The sequence below is a fragment of the Equus przewalskii genome, chromosome 21 (genome assembly GCF_037783145.1).
Source record: "Equus przewalskii isolate Varuska chromosome 21, EquPr2, whole genome shotgun sequence".
In the NCBI taxonomy this organism is placed as follows: domain Eukaryota; kingdom Metazoa; phylum Chordata; class Mammalia; order Perissodactyla; family Equidae; genus Equus; species Equus przewalskii.
Window position 1 is genome coordinate 15,625,945 of NC_091851.1, and position 20,616 is coordinate 15,646,560.

The 20,616-nt window shown below is 39.0% G+C and overlaps 1 protein-coding gene across 2 annotated transcripts in view; it reads left to right on the forward strand.

Moving 5' to 3' along the window:
- The first annotated feature begins 1,115 nt into the window (after positions 1-1,115).
- Positions 1,116-20,616, forward strand: part of HAO1 (hydroxyacid oxidase 1) — a 50,683-nt gene continuing 31,182 nt past the window's right edge. Inside the window, exons 1-2 of one of the 2 annotated variants that reach the window (XM_008537627.2) lie at positions 1,116-1,615; positions 7,793-7,944. In XM_008537627.2, the coding sequence (XP_008535849.2) occupies positions 1,479-1,615; positions 7,793-7,944 (289 nt within the window). In that variant the 5' untranslated portion in view covers positions 1,116-1,478. The remainder of the gene's footprint in view (positions 1,616-7,792; positions 7,945-20,616) is intronic. The other variant, XM_070587883.1, reaches the window with a different exon arrangement.

Genomic DNA, 20,616 nt, shown 5'->3' on the forward strand with positions numbered 1-20,616 from the left:
CCAGAACTTGGCGTACTTCAGGTTCATTGTAGGATATTAAATTGCCTCTGTATCAAAATTACATTGGTTGCAAGATGCTAACAGTTTTAATAATTATTAAAGTTGGGAACGAAGGAATATGTAAATAAAAGTCCATGCTTTCACCTGCAAATTTTGAATGAGTTTTCAGCAGTGTTTAAGATTCCTTAGATCAACTTTCAAAGTGATTTTGTTAACTGTGAAATTGAGTTATTTCTTTTAGGACTCCCTTATCATATTAACAGATTTTCATATTCCAGTTGTAAGTTTAATGTCATTTTACCTATCACCACCTTGATGCAAAAAGTAAGCATTTTGTGAACTTTAGGAATAAACCTATGTATAATTCAATACCAATCCTAATAGCATAAAACTTTTTGATTAAATTAAGGGGTAGGGAAGTGAGATTGGAAGGGAAGGCAGCCAACACAGGGTGGGTTATCAGCCAGCTAACAGTGTGGGCAACTGAAGCCTGCAGTATGGAACACACACCCAGGGTTTAGCCACCAGAGGAGTGAGGGATTTGGGGTATTTATGCACCAACTCCCTTAAATCTTTGGTTGAGGGCTGTTCCTGGAGACATTGATTTCATAGCACTTTAGTATGCCATGTGGATGGAAAAGCAGGCTCCAAGTTCAAGGGAAAATTCTCATACAGATGTAGGCAGTTGGAATTTAGCTGCTGAACGGCTGATGAGTGGCTTTAAGTGGAGGCTTCTAGCCTGAAACCCAGGTCTGGCTGATATCAAAGCCTTGCTTTCTGAATCATGTGTTACTGGTACAGATCTTTCTCAGGTTCCTCATGACTGAGAGAAATTTTAGACTGAGTCCACAAGGTCTTTTGGAACGCCACCTCCCTACATCCTCTCTAGAGCTAGACAAGACTCTTTAAGAATTAGCTGTCAATTTGGCCTTAATGCTCCTTATTAAAGCCAAATGTTTACGATTGGCTGACGTTCATATTGTGTAGACCCCCCGTGTTTACTGGATGCCCCACTCATTGCATAAGCTCTTTTTCATGTGATATGTGTATGATCCAAATGTGGATGAAAAATGAGGGTGGAGCCCGTCCTGGGTACCAAGCGAAGAGCAAAGTCCATACTGTGTGGAAGAAGCAGCCTTGAACAGAACTGAGTCAAAGCACTTTCATGCAGTTCCTCCTCTAAGACCTTAATTTTTGACTCATTCCTCTGCCTTTTTAATGTGACAGACAACTAACCCCTCCTGTCGCCTTGTAAGGAGGGCTTGCGGCTTAGGTGCAGCTGTTCTTTGGCAGACAGCCGCAAACGAAATTTCAAAGTCTAAGTCTATGTTTGCTTAATTAATGTAAGCAACAGAGAACTAAATCTGAACTTTGGAAAAGGTCTATTAATAATTGACAAGTAACAGAATTGTCAGGATGTAGAAAACAATGCAGGAAAAAATACCCCCCAAAACCTGGAGTTGCACTAACCTGTGAAAATGTTCACCCGGCTTGTTTGTATCAACGATTATGAACAACATGCTAAATCAGTACTGCGAAAGTCGATATATGACTATTATAGGTCTGGAGCGAATGATGAGGAAACTTTGGCTGATAATGTGGCAGCATTTTCCAGGTAAGAAAAACAATTTTTAAATCATGTTTTAAACTTACACAAAGACATTCTACCAAAATAAGATCTCCTAGTTTTAATATTGATGATGTGGAATTATTTGTCTAGATACGAGCTTAATAGAGAGGGGAGAATTTTTGGCGCTGTGAGAAATCTTGGGCTTTTAAATTGTTTAAAAATATTCCAAGCCTGAGGATCGTGAACAATTGACTGGAAAAGCCAACCCTAATTTTCCTCACTCGGAATTATGTGGATAATTAATTTAACTACCTATAAAAATAGTGATAAATTCTGATGACTCCATTTTCTTTTTCTCTGAGTATGACAGTGAGGGTGTACGTTCATGGGGTAGGAAACAGCATTAAATGCAAGACAGCCATCTTATCTGGTTGACCACATTGGATTGTTGCCTCCAGGATTCCCATCCTGCTGGTTTTCTGTTACCATTCATTTTGATTACTGTAGTCTAAAGGTTCACTTTAGATTTCAATTTGTCTACATAACATTAATCTTTCAATTTTGCTGTTTCATCTCTCCTCCAAAGTCCTTCTTTTTTCTGTCAAATCAGTTTTCCCTTGACTTTCATATTTCAAAGCACGAGATGGTGGGTGTCATGGTTTATGTTTTCTGTTTGTAATAAAAACAAGAAACAATAACTTTAAAGGAGTGTTATTTTCTCAGCAGTTACAAAAATAGTTTATTCGCTGAAGGAGGGGAGGAGAGTCTTCAATATACTATGCTGTTTTAAGTGTATCCATCTTACATTACAGCCCTTAGTAAAGCCAATGAATGGTGTAGAGGCTCACTAATAGTGATAAATTAGAGAAAAAAGGCAGAAAATTTTCAGGGGAAAGAACCTGCTCTCCTTCTTGATGTCTTCTTTAGTCTGGAGCAAAATCTCTCAAAATCACTTTTCTGTGTGTAAATTAGGGGAAATGAAATCATTTTAGCCAAGGTGCTCCCTGGCAAGCAGCACCGACTCACCCGCAGGAGCCTGAGAATGAGGTGAAGGGTGGGGCCGCCTCCAAACTTCTTCAAGCCTTGCCTTTGCCTCAATCTTGCCTGGAACCCAAATGAGATCAAAAAATGCTGGAAGAGCCACAGGAAAGGAAAAGTTGGCTAAGAGTGGAGGGGCTTAAAATTCTGTATGATCTTTTCCAATCATTATTTAACATTTTGGGCCCCTTCAAAGTTTTCTGCTCTTGGAAGATGCCCCTTTTTGGGCGCATATCAACTCTGTTCACCAGGTAATAGAGTTTGTCTATTAGTAATCTCCTGAAAATAACACTTTAACCCAAATAGATCATTTTAACCAAGGAAATTTCAGGCCCTTGACAGGCTTATAGAGTTGGTGTCTCTTTGCCTTCCTTAAGTCACAATGCTCAGGTGACCACCCAATCCATTTATATACAGCCTTCCGCACTCACCCTTTAACCCCCTTTACCCCACGCTAGTTAGTTAATTAACTTACACTTACTTGGCATTTCTATGGGCTAGACTCTGTACTACATGCTGAAGATAGAGTGATGAGAAAGTTCCCATCCACAGGAGCTTATATTCCAATCAATGCATATTGGCTTTTGTCCTCCAAAATGCTGGTGGGATCAACTGATGCAAAATGTGCCCAAAATAATTGGCCCAGTGGAGGCCTCAAAGAGGGAGCAAAGGGGTGCAGCAAAACAGATGGATCACTTCAGCGACCCTAGAAATTCTAGAAACTTTGTGAGCCATAGAAGACAGTGCTGACTCCAAGCTGTGAACAGGAAAAGTGCCTCATGGCTTATGTGAATTACATGGTATTCCAGTGAGTAATTGCAGCCTATGCATGTACTGCGTAACTTAGGGATAGGACACAGACAAGGAGAATGCGTTGACAATGCCACCTTTTCCATGACCCGTGATCTTTCTCTTTTGTTCTGCTTTAAAGGGGGAGAAAAACATGGATTAATCAACCTTCTCTGGAGGATGGCTGATGCCATTTATCAACCACTTGAGTTTTTATTGCAACAAACATTAGGGGCTGTTGCCTATCTACCATCTCAATTCTTCTTTTCCTGTGAAACTTTCTGGGTGACCCTTTGTTCCTCACCCTGTATCATCGAGGTGATCACTTGGAACTAAGAATAGATTTTCTGCCCTGGTTGCGGTGGTTTGCATTGATGGGATGAAATCTCTCACTCTGATTCAAATGAAGACTGCAAAACAACCAAACCTCACATAACCTGTTGTGACACAATGTCAGGGTATTTCAGACATTTAGGAAATTTATACACCTCCGCCTCCCACAAGTACCACCAAAGGTCATTCACAGTGACAGGTTTTATCTCTGTGCACTCAGCTCTGACAACCACATTTTGGAGTTCTGGGCACACGGCTCACTCAGGTGACACAGCAGCTGCTTGGAGATATTTCTGGGTAGACTCTAATATGATTGTGGCCAAAAAATAAAATAAAATGAAACACAAAAGGACAAATAAGGTAAAACAGATGGAGCCACAATGAAGAACATAATTTCCTTTTGTAAATATGACAAGAACAGAGCCAACGTCAGCTTGCTACATTTTGCATGGCCTGACCTGATTGGAGTTCACTTGAAAAAGAGTACTGTTTGGTTTCCTTACACACGAATTCAATGTATCCATCTCAATCATGGTTTTCCTGAATTTGTGGCTTCTAGGGAAATTATCATGGGTGGAAAATAATTCTACGATTTGGGCGTTTAAAAGTCCTGATGATATTAGAAAATGAAGCTCTTCTCATTCCTGTTGAAAGGCTTCACCTATTGACACGGAAGCTTGTGTGGTTTCTTTTAGATAACATGATAAAAGTGATATCACTCTCTCACTTTAATATTTGAGAAGCAATATAAACTCACCAGTGACATTTTCAGTCCTCTTCTCATAGGTGTAAATGGCACGGAATCATTCAGCTAGTTTGCACGACAGGAGGTAAGCTGCTTTTTGCTCTTGCATTAGGAAAAGCAGCCACTGTAATTGTCTCTCATTTCTGAAGATTCACGTGGAAAGAGATTTCATAGCCCAGCTCTCTTCTCTTCTCCTCCTCTTCCTCTTCCTCCATCTTCCTCCTCGCTCCATCTTGAACCTCAAAGCTGTGGCTTCTTTATCCAAACTGTTGACAAACCTCCACACACACCTGCACACACACACAACCACACACAATTTCAGGAGGTTCATGGGCCTTCTTGAAACCTATCTACACACCAAAGCCTTCAAAAAATGGTTTGACTAATTTCAATATGCTTACCATGCTATATTTTCTTCGGACTTAAATTCTTGCCCTCCTTCTTCCTTTATGAGGGTGCCTCAGAGGCTAATAGTGATCCAGTTAAATGTTCGAAAGATCTCATAGTATTATAAATGAATGGTGGTAAAGAAAGATTACAAAAATTATGGTATATTTCGTATACATATATACCTATTACATCTATATATACATATATTTTAAATACTTTGAGTAAACAAATTAATGTGGGGAAATTGGAATGCAATATGATCATACTGCAGGACTTATAAAACATTAATTCACTGTGTCCAGTTGGTGAGATTCAGTAACAGCACACGGCTTTTAAGCTGAATGATGTGTGAGTGTCTTTCTTCAACAGAGGGGTCCCCTCTTGGGGAGTGTGTATATCACCTGATTTTTTTTTGATGAATTAAATTTGAGGCCCTTGTTGGATGTGAAGTGTGGATCAAAAGCCCTGTTAAAGGATCCCCACCTTTACCCCACTTCCTTTACTCGGATGTCTTCATTTTCCACCCTTTGAAAAAGGTTTATTATTCAATCGGTTCAATTGTTTTGTCAATCTTGATATCCTTTTTCCAAAGTGGAGGTCCCATAAGAGCACAGTCCAAGGTTATAGTCAGCTACTATTTTATGTAAGATTGTGGAAAAATTACTCTAATTGGGGGTAGGGTCTGGTGGGGCTTGGAAAGCTATTGGAAGTATCCGACAAGGTGAGTTGTAATTGCTTTTCGGGAAATATCAAAATGTGGAGGACTTTTTAGAGAACATACATTTCCCACTCCATTAATCTCATCTAATTTTTGCGTAGAAATTGCTTTTGTGCGAATAGAAGTGTTTTGTGCATTGGTTGATGAGTCTCTGTGCTGTCCTGCCCAGAACAGAAGCTAATGTGTACGGGGAAGCCGGAATACACCGTTATTAAAGTGACTGCGCCACCATGTGGACAAGCGTAAAGCTACTGCCTGGAGATAGATTGAGCCTTGCTCTATAAATGGGAATTGGACATTAAAAATGTCCCTTCTGCCTCATAGACACACACATGCACACACAGGCACACACAGGCACACGCAGAGCTGATGCCCCGCAGCTCTGTGTGTGCTCTTCATAAAAGTTTCCATTGTTTCTCCAGCTCTAAGTAAATATTAATGCCTTTCAAGGCCAGCACGCCAACGGCTGCCATTAAAATCTTTTTCTCTCATTCTAATAGCACACTTAGAGATGATTGGTAATAAAAACTCTCTTCAAGGCTTCTGCCTCTTCCCTTTCAAAACAGAGATCAAAGAATCATGCTGTGAGGGTCAGTCGAGAAGAAAAGACTTCCAGCAGCAGAGCATGTGGTGTGTCAGAAAATAATGACAATTACGATGTTCAAAGGAATTGCAGAGGAATCGTACAGTAAAACTTCTTTATTATGCTTTTCAGGGGCTGGACATTTTTACTTTATTATATGTGGAAGGGTTAGATTACAGACCCTTAGTTATTCCACAAAGCAACATGAAGGCAGAATTTCTTCTTCCGCTACAGGAAGTAGGCTTCAATTAAGACTTTGGAGAGTTGATTTATTTTGGTTACTCCATCACTAAATCACACTTTACTGTATTAACTAAAAATCTTGATCTTTCTGGAAGCAGAGTTAAATCTAGGTAATGAAAGTTGAATGCTGGTTAGGTACATAAGTGTGTCTCCACACACGCGATTGCCTTAGTGCTCGCTAAAAATAGGACTCAATTTCTTCAGTTTTAATCAGTTACTAATGAGGAGAAAAATAATCCTGAACAAATAGGATGATATAAATTTTGCTGAGAGGAAAGAGAACTAATCCTCCTGTAAATTTTACTAGTGAAGTTTTGGTTCTTGGTTTATTGGTAATTTTCATTGCTACACAGAAGAATTGGAGAAAAAGTCTTCTAAAATAATATTCAAGAGTCAAAAATTTTTTAAGCCGAAAACTCCAGTCTCTGCCCAACAACATTTTTGAGGAAAATGATCAATTAAACAACAAAAACATTATCTTCCCTCATCATTTTTCAATGGATACAGAATTCACATTAAGGGTTTTGAAGAAACTACATTATCATTTTAAAAGTAATTGCCTGAAGCTACTGTCTGTTATTAATAAAAAGATAAAGTAGACATAGCATATCGTTTAAAACTATAATCTAACTTCTCTGCCTTTGTATAGCATCTTCAAAATGGCTTGGAGAAGTGAAATGAAAGCTATGTTCACACAAAAACGTTTAAGTGAATGTTTATAGTGGTTTTATTTATAATTGCTCCAAACTGGAACCATTTCAAATGTCTCTTAGCTGAGAAATGGATAAACAAACTGTGGTACCTCCATACAATCGAATACTATTCATCAAACACAAGGGACAAACTATTGATACATGCAGCAACATGGAGGAATCTCAAATGATTACCACCAGTTAAAGAAGCCAGACTCAAAAGGCTACATACGATATGATTCCATTTATACGATATTCTTGTGAAGTAAAGTTATAGGGACAAAACAAATATGTCAGTGGTTGTTAGGGAATTGATTGGGGAGGGATTTACTACAAAAGCAATGAAGAAGTTTTTCAGGATGGTTGAACTATTCTAGATCTTGATTGTCTTGGCAGTTACATGACTGTGCATTTGTCAAAGCTCACAAAACTGTAAACTCGAATGGGTGAATTCTACTATATGTTAATTATACCTTACTAAGAACAATGGCTTGATAAATTCATTATTATCTTATTGCTAACTTTCCATCTTAACCAACATTAAAATTGTCCCCTTTCCTTTAGGCTTGTAAAGTAATTTGCTTGATGGGGAAAATTCAAGAATATTGTCTCTCTTTTTTGCTAAAGCATAATGTCAAAGCTTTGGTTATACTTTTGAAATTCTGAAACCTTTCTTTAAAAACAATTCTAGATGGAAGCTGTATCCACGGATGCTCCGGAATGTTGCTGAAGTAGACTTGTCGACTTCTGTTTTGGGGCAGACAGTCAGCATGCCCATATGCGTTGGGGCTACCGCCATGCAGTGTATGGCTCATGTCGATGGGGAGCTTGCAACCGTGCGAGGTAGGAACAAGGTTCTCACCCAAAGGGACAGAAGACAGCTAACATTTAGTGACTCCTTTCTCTGTATGCATGAAGCCAACAAGCCAACCCTTCTCTGGGTGTTTTTGCACTCACAAAAGTTAAGCTCATTGACTCTGCCATCAAAATGCCTGTTCTTGCACACCCTGCTTCTTTATTTTCTAGCTGCTTGACTCTGGGCAAGATGCTCTTTGTGCTACAGTTTCATTAGCTGTAAAATGGGGATAAAATTCGTACCTACCTTCTTGGGTTACTGTGAAGATTAAACGGTCACACATATAAAGTGCTTAAAACGGTGCCTGGCACAGAGTACTTTCTCAATAGCTTTTAGTTATATCATGAGTATTAATATCAACATCTCAGTAAATGGAAGTCAGAGAAGTTACCTCACCCAAGGCCATACAGCTAAGTAGTAGAAGAGATGGGGTTCAACCTTGTGGCTACCGTATTTCAAAGCCTTTCCTGCTTCCCAAAATCCATGTGATTCTCACAGAGAAAGAGCAAATGCAGTGACCTGGTTGGTTGTGTTTTCTGCCATGGTTTTGGACCATGATTAGTTTTGACAAATGGGTTATATTCCCAATAGAGCATTTCTAACTGCCTTAGGAGAGAGTGATGAGAAATTCAAATATGATGTAAAGACATTCCTTATTACGGCTAATTTATTGACTTTCCAATCCCCTAGCAACTGTGAACAGTTGGAAGGGCATGTGCAATGATAAATCTCCCAACATTATGCTTCAGAAACTCATATAAAATTTGATTCTGAATTCTATCTGACTGTTTTTGATTCTTAGCGGGGCAGGGAATTCAGGCTCAAAGAAAGGAACTAAATGCTATTGTAAAGCATTGTAGTTCTAAGAATTAAGGATCTTGTAATGCATTCACTTCCCTCCCTGAAATGTCTTCCACAGAATTCTGCCAGGGACATCAGCATGACGCAGTAAGGTGGTGCTGGACAGACAGGTCAGAGCCTGGGCTTCCTTAGCTCCAGGACCACACACACATAAGTAGCCTTGGGGCCCAGCCATTTGTCTATGGTAATCCTGAAATATGGGTAGGGATAAGAAAAAAAAGGAAATACTAAATGGGTATCTGTCTATTTAAAGTTGGGATAAGACAGTACTTCCCAAGCATGCTGTAGACAATATCCACTAAGACAAGGCAAACACATCCACATAAAAATATGAAACATCCCTGCTGTCAAATTTCTATTAAAAAAATGAAAGCAAATGGTAACCTAAGAAAATTGAAAAAGTATGAGACTACAAATGTCCTTTCTGTGTGAAGAACTCTTATATTTGAATAATTAAATAACATACAGCACAAAGTAGATAAAAAGATGTAAGCGCAAAAAGATATAAATAGGAAATTCACAAATAGAAACCTAAATGACCAAGAAACATATGAAAAGTGTTCAGTTTCACTAATTATTAAATAAATGTGAATTATAACTATATATTTTATTTTCTAAATATCAATTGTTATTTTAAGATTATACAGTGTCATGAGGTTAGAAGGAAATGTTCATTTTCAAATACTGGTAGAAAGAGTGTAAAGTAGAATAATCTTTCTAGAAAATGATTTGGCACTGCGTATTAAAGCTTTAAAAATGTGGATTCCATGTGATGCTGTAAATTCTCTTCTAGGAATTCCAAGGAAGTAACTATGATTTTGAGGAACGACCTTTCTGCAAGAGTTTTCATGCCTTTGTTATTTTTAATAGGAGAAAGATTGGGGAAAAAAACACCCAAATGTCCCATAATTGAAGATTGCTTGCCAAAAATAGGGTGCATGAAATATGGGATAAAATTTTAAAAAATCATATCATAGAAAGAGTATAATGGTATGGAAAGATGTTACAATATATTATATTTTAAAAAGCAGTTACAAACGATAGTAGGGTCCTAACATACAATTATTTTTAAGGACAAAGAATGCAGACTACATTTTATAAGTGTTTATGTATGAGTGATGGAAGTACTTCTAACTTTATATTCTTCTTGTCTTTGGTCCATACTTATAAAATTCCATTTCAATTATTTTGTAAGAAGGGAACAATTAAAACTAAATTTAAAAGAGGAGAGAAAAATGGAGAAGGGGCCCAGAAGAGAATGGAAATGAAGGGGAGGAAGTAAAAGAAGGCAGTAAGCAGAGCTCACTTGGTGAAACACCCTGGAGCCTGCAAGTTATTGTTATATATATTGCTTTATTTGATATTTGACAGGTGTCTCTGTCCCTGTTTTGTGGGAAAAGGGCTAGAGTTCCAGAGCAAGCAGGTTTTTGTAACTAGTAAATGACAGGACTTACTCTCTACCTCACTTCTGAAGGTTCCAAGATCGGTGCTCCTTATTTTTGGTGGAGGTGGGGTGGAAAGAAAGAGGAGAAGAAAGTTTGCTTAGAAACTGTAGTTTGATAGCCCAGGCAGGACTATTTGATCCAAGATATTTCCCGTCAGCACTAACCACGAGGTTTTATTAAATACCTAGTGAAGTCTTTTTGCTTTAGATTCATTTACCAAATGCTTAGAATAGTATTTTGGGACTATTCTAAGCATATTACAAGTGTTAAAGCATTGAATCCTGAGAGCTGCCCAAAGAAGTAGGTTCTATTCTTAAGTCCATTTCACACATGAGAGGCTGAAGCACACAGAGGTGGATAACTTGCCCAGCGTCACGCAACTCATAAATGATAGAGATGAGATTCAGACCTTGGCAGTCTGGCTTTAAGTCTTGGCTCCTAACCACCTTGTACTGCTTTTATTTTCTAGAAAATCTCAGAAAATGTCATAAGGGGAAGCCCATTCATCTGTCCATTACAATCCCCTAAAAGTAATTATCACTTTAGGGACATGCAAAACAGGCCCCCCCCCCAGGAAAGTGACATGCTTGATAGACATTTGGATAAGGTGGAACAGGCAGAATGGAGAGAGGGTGGTGACACTGAGGACACAGAGGAACTGGCAATGAGAGCTTGCACCACGACCTTCTAGAATCTAAGATCTAGGGTCAGGTCCCTGTGAGGGCAGTGACATCAAAATTTATATTCTTGATTCACAGTAGAAACCTTCCTCAAGGATTTCAACATTCTTAAGGTTTACTTCTATGTTCCAAGTACCACCTATGGATGGATGGTCTATTTAATACTTAGATTAATCCTGAAAGTCGATGGTGACCAGCCCATACCCAGGAGCATTCCTTGGTTGGTATGTTTCGGTTGTAGGATGGATAAGTTATGTGGAAGGAAGGGAGGTGTGCCTGGAGCAGATGCTATTGGTGCTCAGGATATATTCCGGTGTTACTCAACATTTCTATCAGATCCCACAACTTTTTGCCTGACATTTTCTCTAGCAACAGAAGCTGACAGAAGCTCACTCACACATACCCAACAGTGGGTTGGATATGTGTGAGTGAGAGGGGACCCCTCAGCCAATGATACAGGTGTTGGTGGATAAATACTCTCTTTGATTAGAGTAACTGAAGCATTTTTTAACACCGTTGCCCTGTGTTTCCCAATGGAATTGAGTCCCTGTTACCTTCCCATGGGCACACCCTTCACTGACTGCCTTCCCATCCCTCTCTCACTTTTCTGCTCCTTCCACTCACTCTGAGATCATTCCCAAATAAAAAACTTGTGCTCATATCTCTGTCTTATTGTTGGCTTCTGGAAGAATGTGAACCAAGACAATAGCTAACTGAAGGTTACATATAGCCCCAGGCAAATTTAAGTAAGAATGTAAGAACATTCATATTTGGTAGAGATTGCTTTCTTTTCTAAAAGCTCAGAAAATTGACATGGGAATTATGCAGCTGATATTTGGTTTACTCTATCCTTTCAAAAGATGGAAATCCTTTCAAGACAGCTTGATCCTTTGGGACTTTGTGAAATCTACGGAAATTGTTGTGGTGGAATTTTCTTCCCCATCCTCCTAATTTTCTGGACCCCTAATCAAAGTCTCCTGTTTCTAGGTCCTTGGGCCCTAGCTAGAAGGAGAAGTTGGGGCCAAGTTCAGAGGACAGGGGTTAGTTAGCAGTCCTCTCTGGAGAAAGTGTCCCTATCAGCCTGATCAGTAAGAGTAGGTGAGGGCCATTCAAATCCCCAGGGAATGGGCTGGTCTGAGTACTTAGAATGGGCATCCAGAAAGTTCTGGAAGTTGCCATAGTACCACAGTTTCACCTTCCCAGTTGGTTTTCACACTTTTTCACAGAACCCTGCTTCAAGAGACCTTTGGCTTTTCTTCTCACCACTATGAGATACATCCCTGGTATGAACTCAGCCCAACCACACAGCTCTATTTTTTTACGTGGCTGTGTGTTTGTAGACTGACCAATAGAGATACTCTTTCTTCATTTTCAAAATGGCAATGAGTAGAGAGTTGCAAATAAAATACAGGGAGCCAGTTATACTTGATCAGGTAAACAACAAACCATTTGTAACTGAGTATCCTGGATACTTCTCTACTATACCTGGCACCCCAGCTGAATACGAACTCTTACCTCTAGAGGTTCTTGTGAGGATCACACGAGATAAATGCTAGGAAAAGCTTCCCAAAACGGGGCACACTTTTTATTTGCCCCTCAGAGTCCAAGTCCCTAAATATTTCTCTTCCACACATCAAATCTCACTTTCAGAAAAGTACACTCTGTTTACATCTTAGTGGGAAGGAAAATTGCTCTTTTTACTTTGCTAAAGATACTTTTGTTTTCACCTTTATGCAGGAACCTCAAAAAATGGCTTTAAAGGCCAGGTTGGTAATGTAAATGTCCAAAGAGAGATGAAGTTAAGAAAAGAACAATGCAAACTGAGAGGTGGAGACTGTAGCAAACCTGAGATTGCAGGTTCCATGGAAAGGAGGCAGCCATGTCTTGGAGCCAGCTAGCTATCGCCCCAAGGGAGTGTGGATTCAGGGGTGCCAAATCTTCCAAAATTTTAAGAGAAGCCAGAAATCTTGATTTTTATGTGCAATCTCCTGGTTTTAAATGTTGGCAAATAAATCAAAATTCTTTAAAACACTGTTTGGGGCAACAATGTGTAGGCCAAAGCAAATACTTTTGTGGGCTCCAACTGTCCCCTGGGCTGTCCGGCTGGGACATCTGATTTATGTGGAAATTCACCACTAACTCATTTCACGTCTTGTGGCAGGTCATTTTCACTCTCTAGGATTACATTTCCTCATTGATAAAGTGAGCTGCTTAAGTAGGACTGGTGGTTTGCTTACCACGTCCCAAGGAGGCTGGGGTTCTTCCCAAGGATTGGGGAAGTTAGATGTGCCATTGAGGCTGCAGCTACTTGTGTTGCATTTTGGGGTTCAAAAGAATAGTTCTTTAAAGAAAGAGTTCTTCTGCTAAGACAAAAACAAAGAAAAAATTCTTCCACAATGAGAACCCTCAAAAACCAAAATGAGAAAGTTCCCAACAGGGCTGGATGATCTTTACAATTTTTTTTTTCAGTATATAAATAAATGGTTTTATCCCTGTTTAAAATTCTATCAGATCCAAAAAGAGAGACCACTCAAAGTAGAGAACTGCCCTTCCTTCTATTTCTCAAATCTCACCTCCTTCCTCTACCTTCTGCCTTCTGTGCCAGCCCTGGAGGCCATGGATGGTGGAGTGAGCATCTGTGCATTTGATGTTCATGTGTCATAGCTGCATTCTTGGGATAACGGAGAGCAAGCACATATGTATTTATCTCTGGATCTTGCCGAAAACACAAATAGGTGTTTAATTAATGCTAGACAAATTTAAAATGCTATACTTCAAAGTCATGTGCAGAATGATGATAACCGATATTTATTTAGTAATGAATGTGTACCAGTCAATTTAAATGTATTAACCCGTCTATCCCTTACTACCATCTTAAAATATGTGAGCCCAAAGCCCTAAGGATCTTTCTCCAACTCCTGTGGTTGTGGAAACTGAGGCTTGGAGAGGTTAAATACCTTGCTCAAGGTTATTAATCACTTACACGGTGCTGTCTATAATATCCTGGTCAGTTACTGATATTTCCAAATGTCATTAACTACAGCAAGAATGCTAAGGCAAGCTCTATGCTACAGTCCTGGGAATATTAATTGAAAACGTTCTATGTTTTTATAGTTTTATCCCTATAGTTTTGAGAAGATGGAATAAGCCACAGAATATGAAACTCATTAGGAAATATGACCTTTGTAAAAAATTCAGGAGCATAAATAAATGGGCTTGAATTTTAAACAAACAAAAATTAAAACTCCTAAGACTCTTCTCTTTTAAGATAGAAGGAAAATAACTGGGAAACACTGAGTGGAGAGCAGTTTGCCAGGCATTGTGTTATGAATAAGAGATTTACTGTGGTAGATGATTTAGTTAACACTTTAGTAATTGACAATTGTTATAATATATAAGAAGTCATATAATTGCCTCTACATATAACACCACATCCATTTGAAACTCTATTAGATTGGTTTTTGATTTTTAAGTTTTGTCCTTCATATAATCTTCAGAGATGAACACAGAATCATTTCCATAAATATTTAACACATTGAAGGAAATAGCAGTAATAAACATAAATGCTAATAGCATATAAAAGAGGTAGTCTCATGAGGTTAAATTTCCAGCTGGCAAGATAAGTAGAGCATCTCTAACTTCTCAAAGAACCAATTAACAAAATGCTTGCTACACCACTGAGGCTTTTGGGACATGATCATGGAAATCTCTCTGGTTTTATGTAGAGTAGTTGTAATAAATTTTTATTTCATCCTCCATGGAGCTATATGAGCTCTTTTTGCTCCACTTAAACATGGGAAGTCAAAAAGAAAGAGAAAAACAAAGATTAAATCTTCATTTATCCTTTTGCTTCTGACTTGTTATGTGGACAAGTGCCACATGAGGGAGTGCTGGGACCTCAAATAGAGAAAAATCAAAACCCACCTAATGCGTTCCAGGAATGCTCAGCGTATTAGCAAATTCTTATTAAACTGTCAAAAAAAAAAAAAGATTTTAAAAGAAATTCCTGTCCCTGGATGCAATTAGAGGTTACCACACAGGATTTGATGGGCCATAAAACCATTAAATCTAAACACTTTCTTTTTGAGCCTAAAAGGCCAGAACATTCCAAAGTGAAGTTTTGGGACTCAGCTATGACTTGACCACCTATTAAGGTGCAGGTGGAACAGATTGCAGAGTAACACAAAGAGCCATACAGACCCCAAAGAACTGAATTAGGGTGTAGGTGAGAGCTTTAGCTGTTGAATTTTCTGGATTTTCCAAGATTAAGTGATCAACCTTAACATTGAGTGAAAGACCATTCAGCAAGAAAAATTGTCATTTCCTTTGCTCCAGACCCAAACGATGTATTTTTGAAAGCTTTATTGATTTATATATTTATGTGTTGTACTAGGTGACCAAGTAGATATACATTTCAGCATACCTACGAGGAAAATATCCTCATTATTCTCAATTTTACCTAAATCCAGGAAAAGCACCAGATTTGCTTTAAATGAAACTTTTTCTGAAGTGAGCGCCTTTTATGTACCAGGTGCCTGGACTTTGCATCCCTATCATTAATCCTCACAATAGACCTGCAAGGTGATTATCGTTTATCATCTCCTCATTTGATGTGGAGAAAGATGCCCTTGACCAAAGTCTAGTGCTGGTCAGTGGTTAAGTTGGGCTTTGCCCCTAGATCTGTTTCACTCCAGAGTCTGACCCAGTCTTTGTCCATTATTTTATTCATTTTTACTAAGGAGGAACAAAAGTAGGGAGGAATAAGGGAGAAAGGACAGTTCACTAAAACTTGGTCTGAATTACGTCAGTTAAACATTTCGAAGGGAATACCTTTGCATCATTGTAGTGAAAAAAAAAATAAATGAATTCACACCTTTTCTCACCTTTATTTTCAATCTATTTCAGCTCAATTTGATGTCTTGGACCTTCTTTTCCAACAATTAAAAGTCAGTGGACACGTTCTTTCTGCATACACACTCACACACATTACATATATATATTCATACACATACACATACATACATATATAATAAAAGATTATGGACCTCCTTTATGTATATATGTACACATAGATGTAGAATATATATAAAATGTATAATTTGTATCTAAAAATTTTCAAAAAATGATAGATTCAGCATTGAAATCACTTTGAAATGAGACAAACTTCATTAATCAAAAACAGCTATTAACAAATTAAACTCTAGCTATGTTAAAGACTAACATTAAATGGTATGATTGGTAGGATTTGGCACCAGAATTTAAGTGATTGGGCAGCTTTCTTAAGAACATGAGATTGCTTCTCCTCAAGTTATTAGCATACCTGATGATTTAAAGTGTGGCAGTGAAAAGGAGAGGCTCGTATGTGTATCTTGACACTGAGATTGTTAAACTGAGGAAGGTTGACTGAAGTTGTGGTGTGCAAACTTGATACTCCTTGAAATCATCTTTATTTTATTTATGTTTTGGTGAGGAAGATTGGCCCTGAGCTAATATCTGTCACCAATCTTTCTCTTTTTGCTTGAAGAAGATTGCTGCTGAGCTGACATCTGTGCCAATCTTCTTCTATTTTATGTGGGATGCCACCACAGCGTGGCTTGATGAGCGGTGCTAGGTCCATGCCAGGGATCAGAACCCACGACCCCAGGCTGCCAAAGCAGGCATGAGAACTTAACCACTACACCACCGGGTTGGCTCCTTGAAATCATCTTTAAAAGGCATTTCACATGTGGTCTGCCAGTTATGCCAGGACCCGACAATGCTCTAAGATGACAGAATAATAACCTGGGAATCATTACAGTAAAGCTAGTGTTTAAGTCTGTTGCGGAGTTCTGCCCCAGAGACACAGTGGAACCACGGAAAGGAGAGCTAAGATGTCATTGGGTCTAACTGTTCCTTGAAAATATTTCCTCACAGTAAAAAAGAGTTCTAGAGGTGTAGTGACGGTGTGCTCTCTCAAGATTATACTGCTCAAATTCAGGCAATGGGCCATCACCAAAGCGCTGGAAAGACGAAGTCTGGTTTCTTAGCCTTTCTTGGCAGTGTTTAAATTGGTTAAGTTCCCTAAATTGTAAATTAAGGTTTGTTTGACTGCTTCTAAGTATTTCAAGCGTAATTGTAGTGAAAGTCTTATTCTTCTCTTAGATTACTAGTTCAGAAAATTCGTTTTCTGAGAAATCTCAGTGGTAACTTCAATCATTCATACAATAAGGTTAATTGTGTTTTTAACAAACCTGTTTAATGACAGTTCCTGTTCGAAGAAAGGCTGACACACTCAATGGATGTTAGGGTGCACATTTATGCAAACACTTCAATATGTCAGACACTGAGTTTAGAACTACACAACTGCTTGGTACTTTGTCACTGCATATTTTCCCCATTACATAATGACTTCCTGTGCAGATGACAAAATGCGTTTTCTCAACAAAATTTTCAGTGCAGCTGTTTTGATGACTAAGTTTTGCAGGAGCTTTTTAATCGAATGCACTTAAAAAAACCTTTAGGCCCTTTGAACATATTACCCCTTTTCCTTTAAACACATAATTTTGGAAACTTAACTCACCTTTCCCATAAAGGAGAGTTATTTTCAAAGAAATCATTTGGACCCAAAGTAGCACATTGCTCAATTGTTCTGCTCTAATCTGGCTATATGATTTGTCTCACAAGAATTAATGTTCCGAATAAGAGACATTGACTCCCATTGATAGCTAATATTTTATATTTTCCTGTTTGTTTTTGTTGTGGTAGTAGCTGCGAATGAACATTCTGAAATGTGTTATAGTCCCCTCTCTTGTCACTCCTAACTTGACGAACTTGAGTTTTACTTGATGATTCAGCTTCTTATTTATATGTGTAAGATTGTTGGACCTGACATTAAACATTTGGAAGTTATTTTATATTTGGTAAATTGGCCTTCTCAGCTTTAAGTAAGCTGTCTCTCTTCTTCATCTTCTGTGATTTTATTTTATTTATTTATTTATTTTTTAAAGATTTTATTTTTTACTTTTTCTCCCCAAAGCCCCCCGGTACATAGTTGTATATTCTTCTTTGTGGGTCCTTCTAGTTGTGGCATGTGGGACGCTGCCTCAGCGTGGTTTGATGAGCAGTGCCATGTCCGCGCCCAGGATTCGAACCAACGAAATACTGGGCCGCCTGCAGTGGAGCGTGCGAACTTAACCACTCGGCCACGGGGCCAGCCCCTCTGTGGTTTTATTTTTATTTTGTAGTTTATTTTTGCTTCTAATCTAAAATCTAGATTTTAGAGTGGTTAAGTGGTCTGGGGATGGTTACTGTAATACAATTTAATTCCTTGACTTTAAAGCTAGTAAGAGATGAATGCATAAGAAAATGTGGCAAAAGTACCTGTGCCTTCTCCAGAGGGACACCAGTGGAGAAGAAAGATTCATCACAGGATGTGACTGGCAATTGGCAAGAAACGCACCAGCACTGTACACCCTACTGCCACTGATAAGTTTCTCCCTCCTGTTTTCTGTAAGGTCCTATCTTTACTCAGGCCGTCTGATATATCCCATTAACTTGGATGAGTCCTTGTGAAAGAAAATATCTACCTCATGGTTCTCAAAGGACAGTCCTCAAAACAAAAGCATGAATATCAAGGAGGAACTTGTCAGAAATGCTGAATCTCAGGTCCCTCTCCAGACTACTGGGTCAGAATCGAATTTTATCAACATCCCCCGCTTGAGTCCTATGCACGTCAAAGCTTGAGAAGCACTGGACAGAGCCTGGGAAGAGAGTTCCTGCTGGTTCCCAGCCAAAGGCGTAGTTTAAATCCTCAAAGGTGAAACAGTATTGGATGTAGTGTGACTATCACCCTCATCTGAAGACCCTCTAAGATCTTCTGGGAGCCTGCTGATTTCAGGACAATTGCCTGAAATGATCAGGAAGTAAGAAGCAGACTCTAGATAATAAGAGAGATGTGTACAAAGCAGTTTTCAATTAAAAATTGGGACTGGGTAAGCTTAGTATGTGGTGCCCTAAAACTCAAGTCCCCAACAGGTCTCCTATCTTCTCTCTTCCACATCCAGATTGGACCAGAAGTAAAAGTTTTCATTAAGGCTTAATGTCAAGCAAAACCCTGCCAAAATCTAGAAGCACAATTGCAATTTTTAGCCATAGAGAGGATTCTGCCAGTTTGTGCTGTTTTGCAAAGCTGGTTACCTGTTCTAGCCCTTTAAGTGTTCCAGACAGTTGAGCATTCTATTTAAATCACTGTATGTGGGAATTTAGGATTTGTATCAACCCCAGAGGTGACTCCATTCACGTCTAATATGAGTTGATGTCAACCTCAGTAGTTGATTACAGGTTCCATACTGTAGGAAATTGAGTTAACTTTCATTGAATGGTGGTTTGGGGAGGCAGACCCACACTTGATGTTAAGCCAGATTTATTGCAGACCCTTGTAGCATTTCCCCACCCTCAGGCATGCGATTTAACTCCAATAAGAAACTTTACTGTAGGTGGGTTTGAGAACAACTTTTATTCTATTAAACAGAATGCAGCAACATTTTCCACTAGCCCACAGCCCATTTTGGCAGGGGAGGGCTTATGGGTGATAGGAGGCAATGATATTAATCTCATTTATTTCCATCTTACTGAACTTACAGTGGTATTGCAAATGAAATAGAAACAAAAAAATGTGCTGAGAACTTAAAAAACTTTTCTTCCGTGTATTGTTGTTTGATGACTGGACTAAACAAATGCTGGCAGCCCCTTAGTGCTACGCTGAAGTTCCCTCCGTGGAGATCTGTAGACAGGTCAGGGGTCGGGGGAAAGGCATATTTTTGTCGCATCTTCTGGCTTATTTGCTGTTGTCGTGTCCATGACTTTTCAATGGGATGTACACCCTGAGAATGTAGGAATTATCTCCTTTGATCACCTCTCCCTATATAGGATCTAGCAGAGAGTGCCTTGGCCTGGAGAAAACTCCTCTCTCTCAAGAGCTTTCTTCCTCCAGATAGTGAGCATTTGACACTAGATCTGGAAGGGAAAGAGGGATGGGTGTCTTGAGCAGCAAAACCCTTGCAGAGGAAAGCTGAGTGTGGAGAAGATAATGAATAATGATATTAAGAAATCCAGGTCCTTGGCAAAATTATGAAATTTAAAAAGCTATCTAGGACTTCTTTTTCCAAATATTGTTAGATGTTCTCTCATTTAACCGTTTACAATGGCACGGCCTTAAAGTTTACACAGAAGACGTTCACAAACATTGTCCAGTGGGCTATAAGTGGGAAGGGCAGCAGCTATGGTTGGAGCTACTTTGCAGATGAAATGTGCCTTGTGGATGGCAAGGCCAGGCCTCTAGCACAGGCCTCTGACTCTCAATCCGTTTTATTCTGTTGTCTTTCTGAGATACAGCCATTATCTCCCAGGTTATATACATGGCTTTATGTTTCAGCTTCAATGCCTGAGACCTTACTAGTGTTTCTTTTAGTGATTGTGTGCACGTGTGTGTGTGTGAGTGATATGCATTTTTCTTATAGCAATGGCATCATGTATTACTGTTGCTTCTAAATAAAGAAGAGGAAAAAGTGTCAAATATAAACAGTCTAATTATATCTAAACCAGCCCTGGTGGTTTACTAATTAAGATTCGGCGCTCTCATTGCTGCGGCCCCTGTTCCTTCCCGGGTCAGGGAACCACACCACTGGTCTGTCAG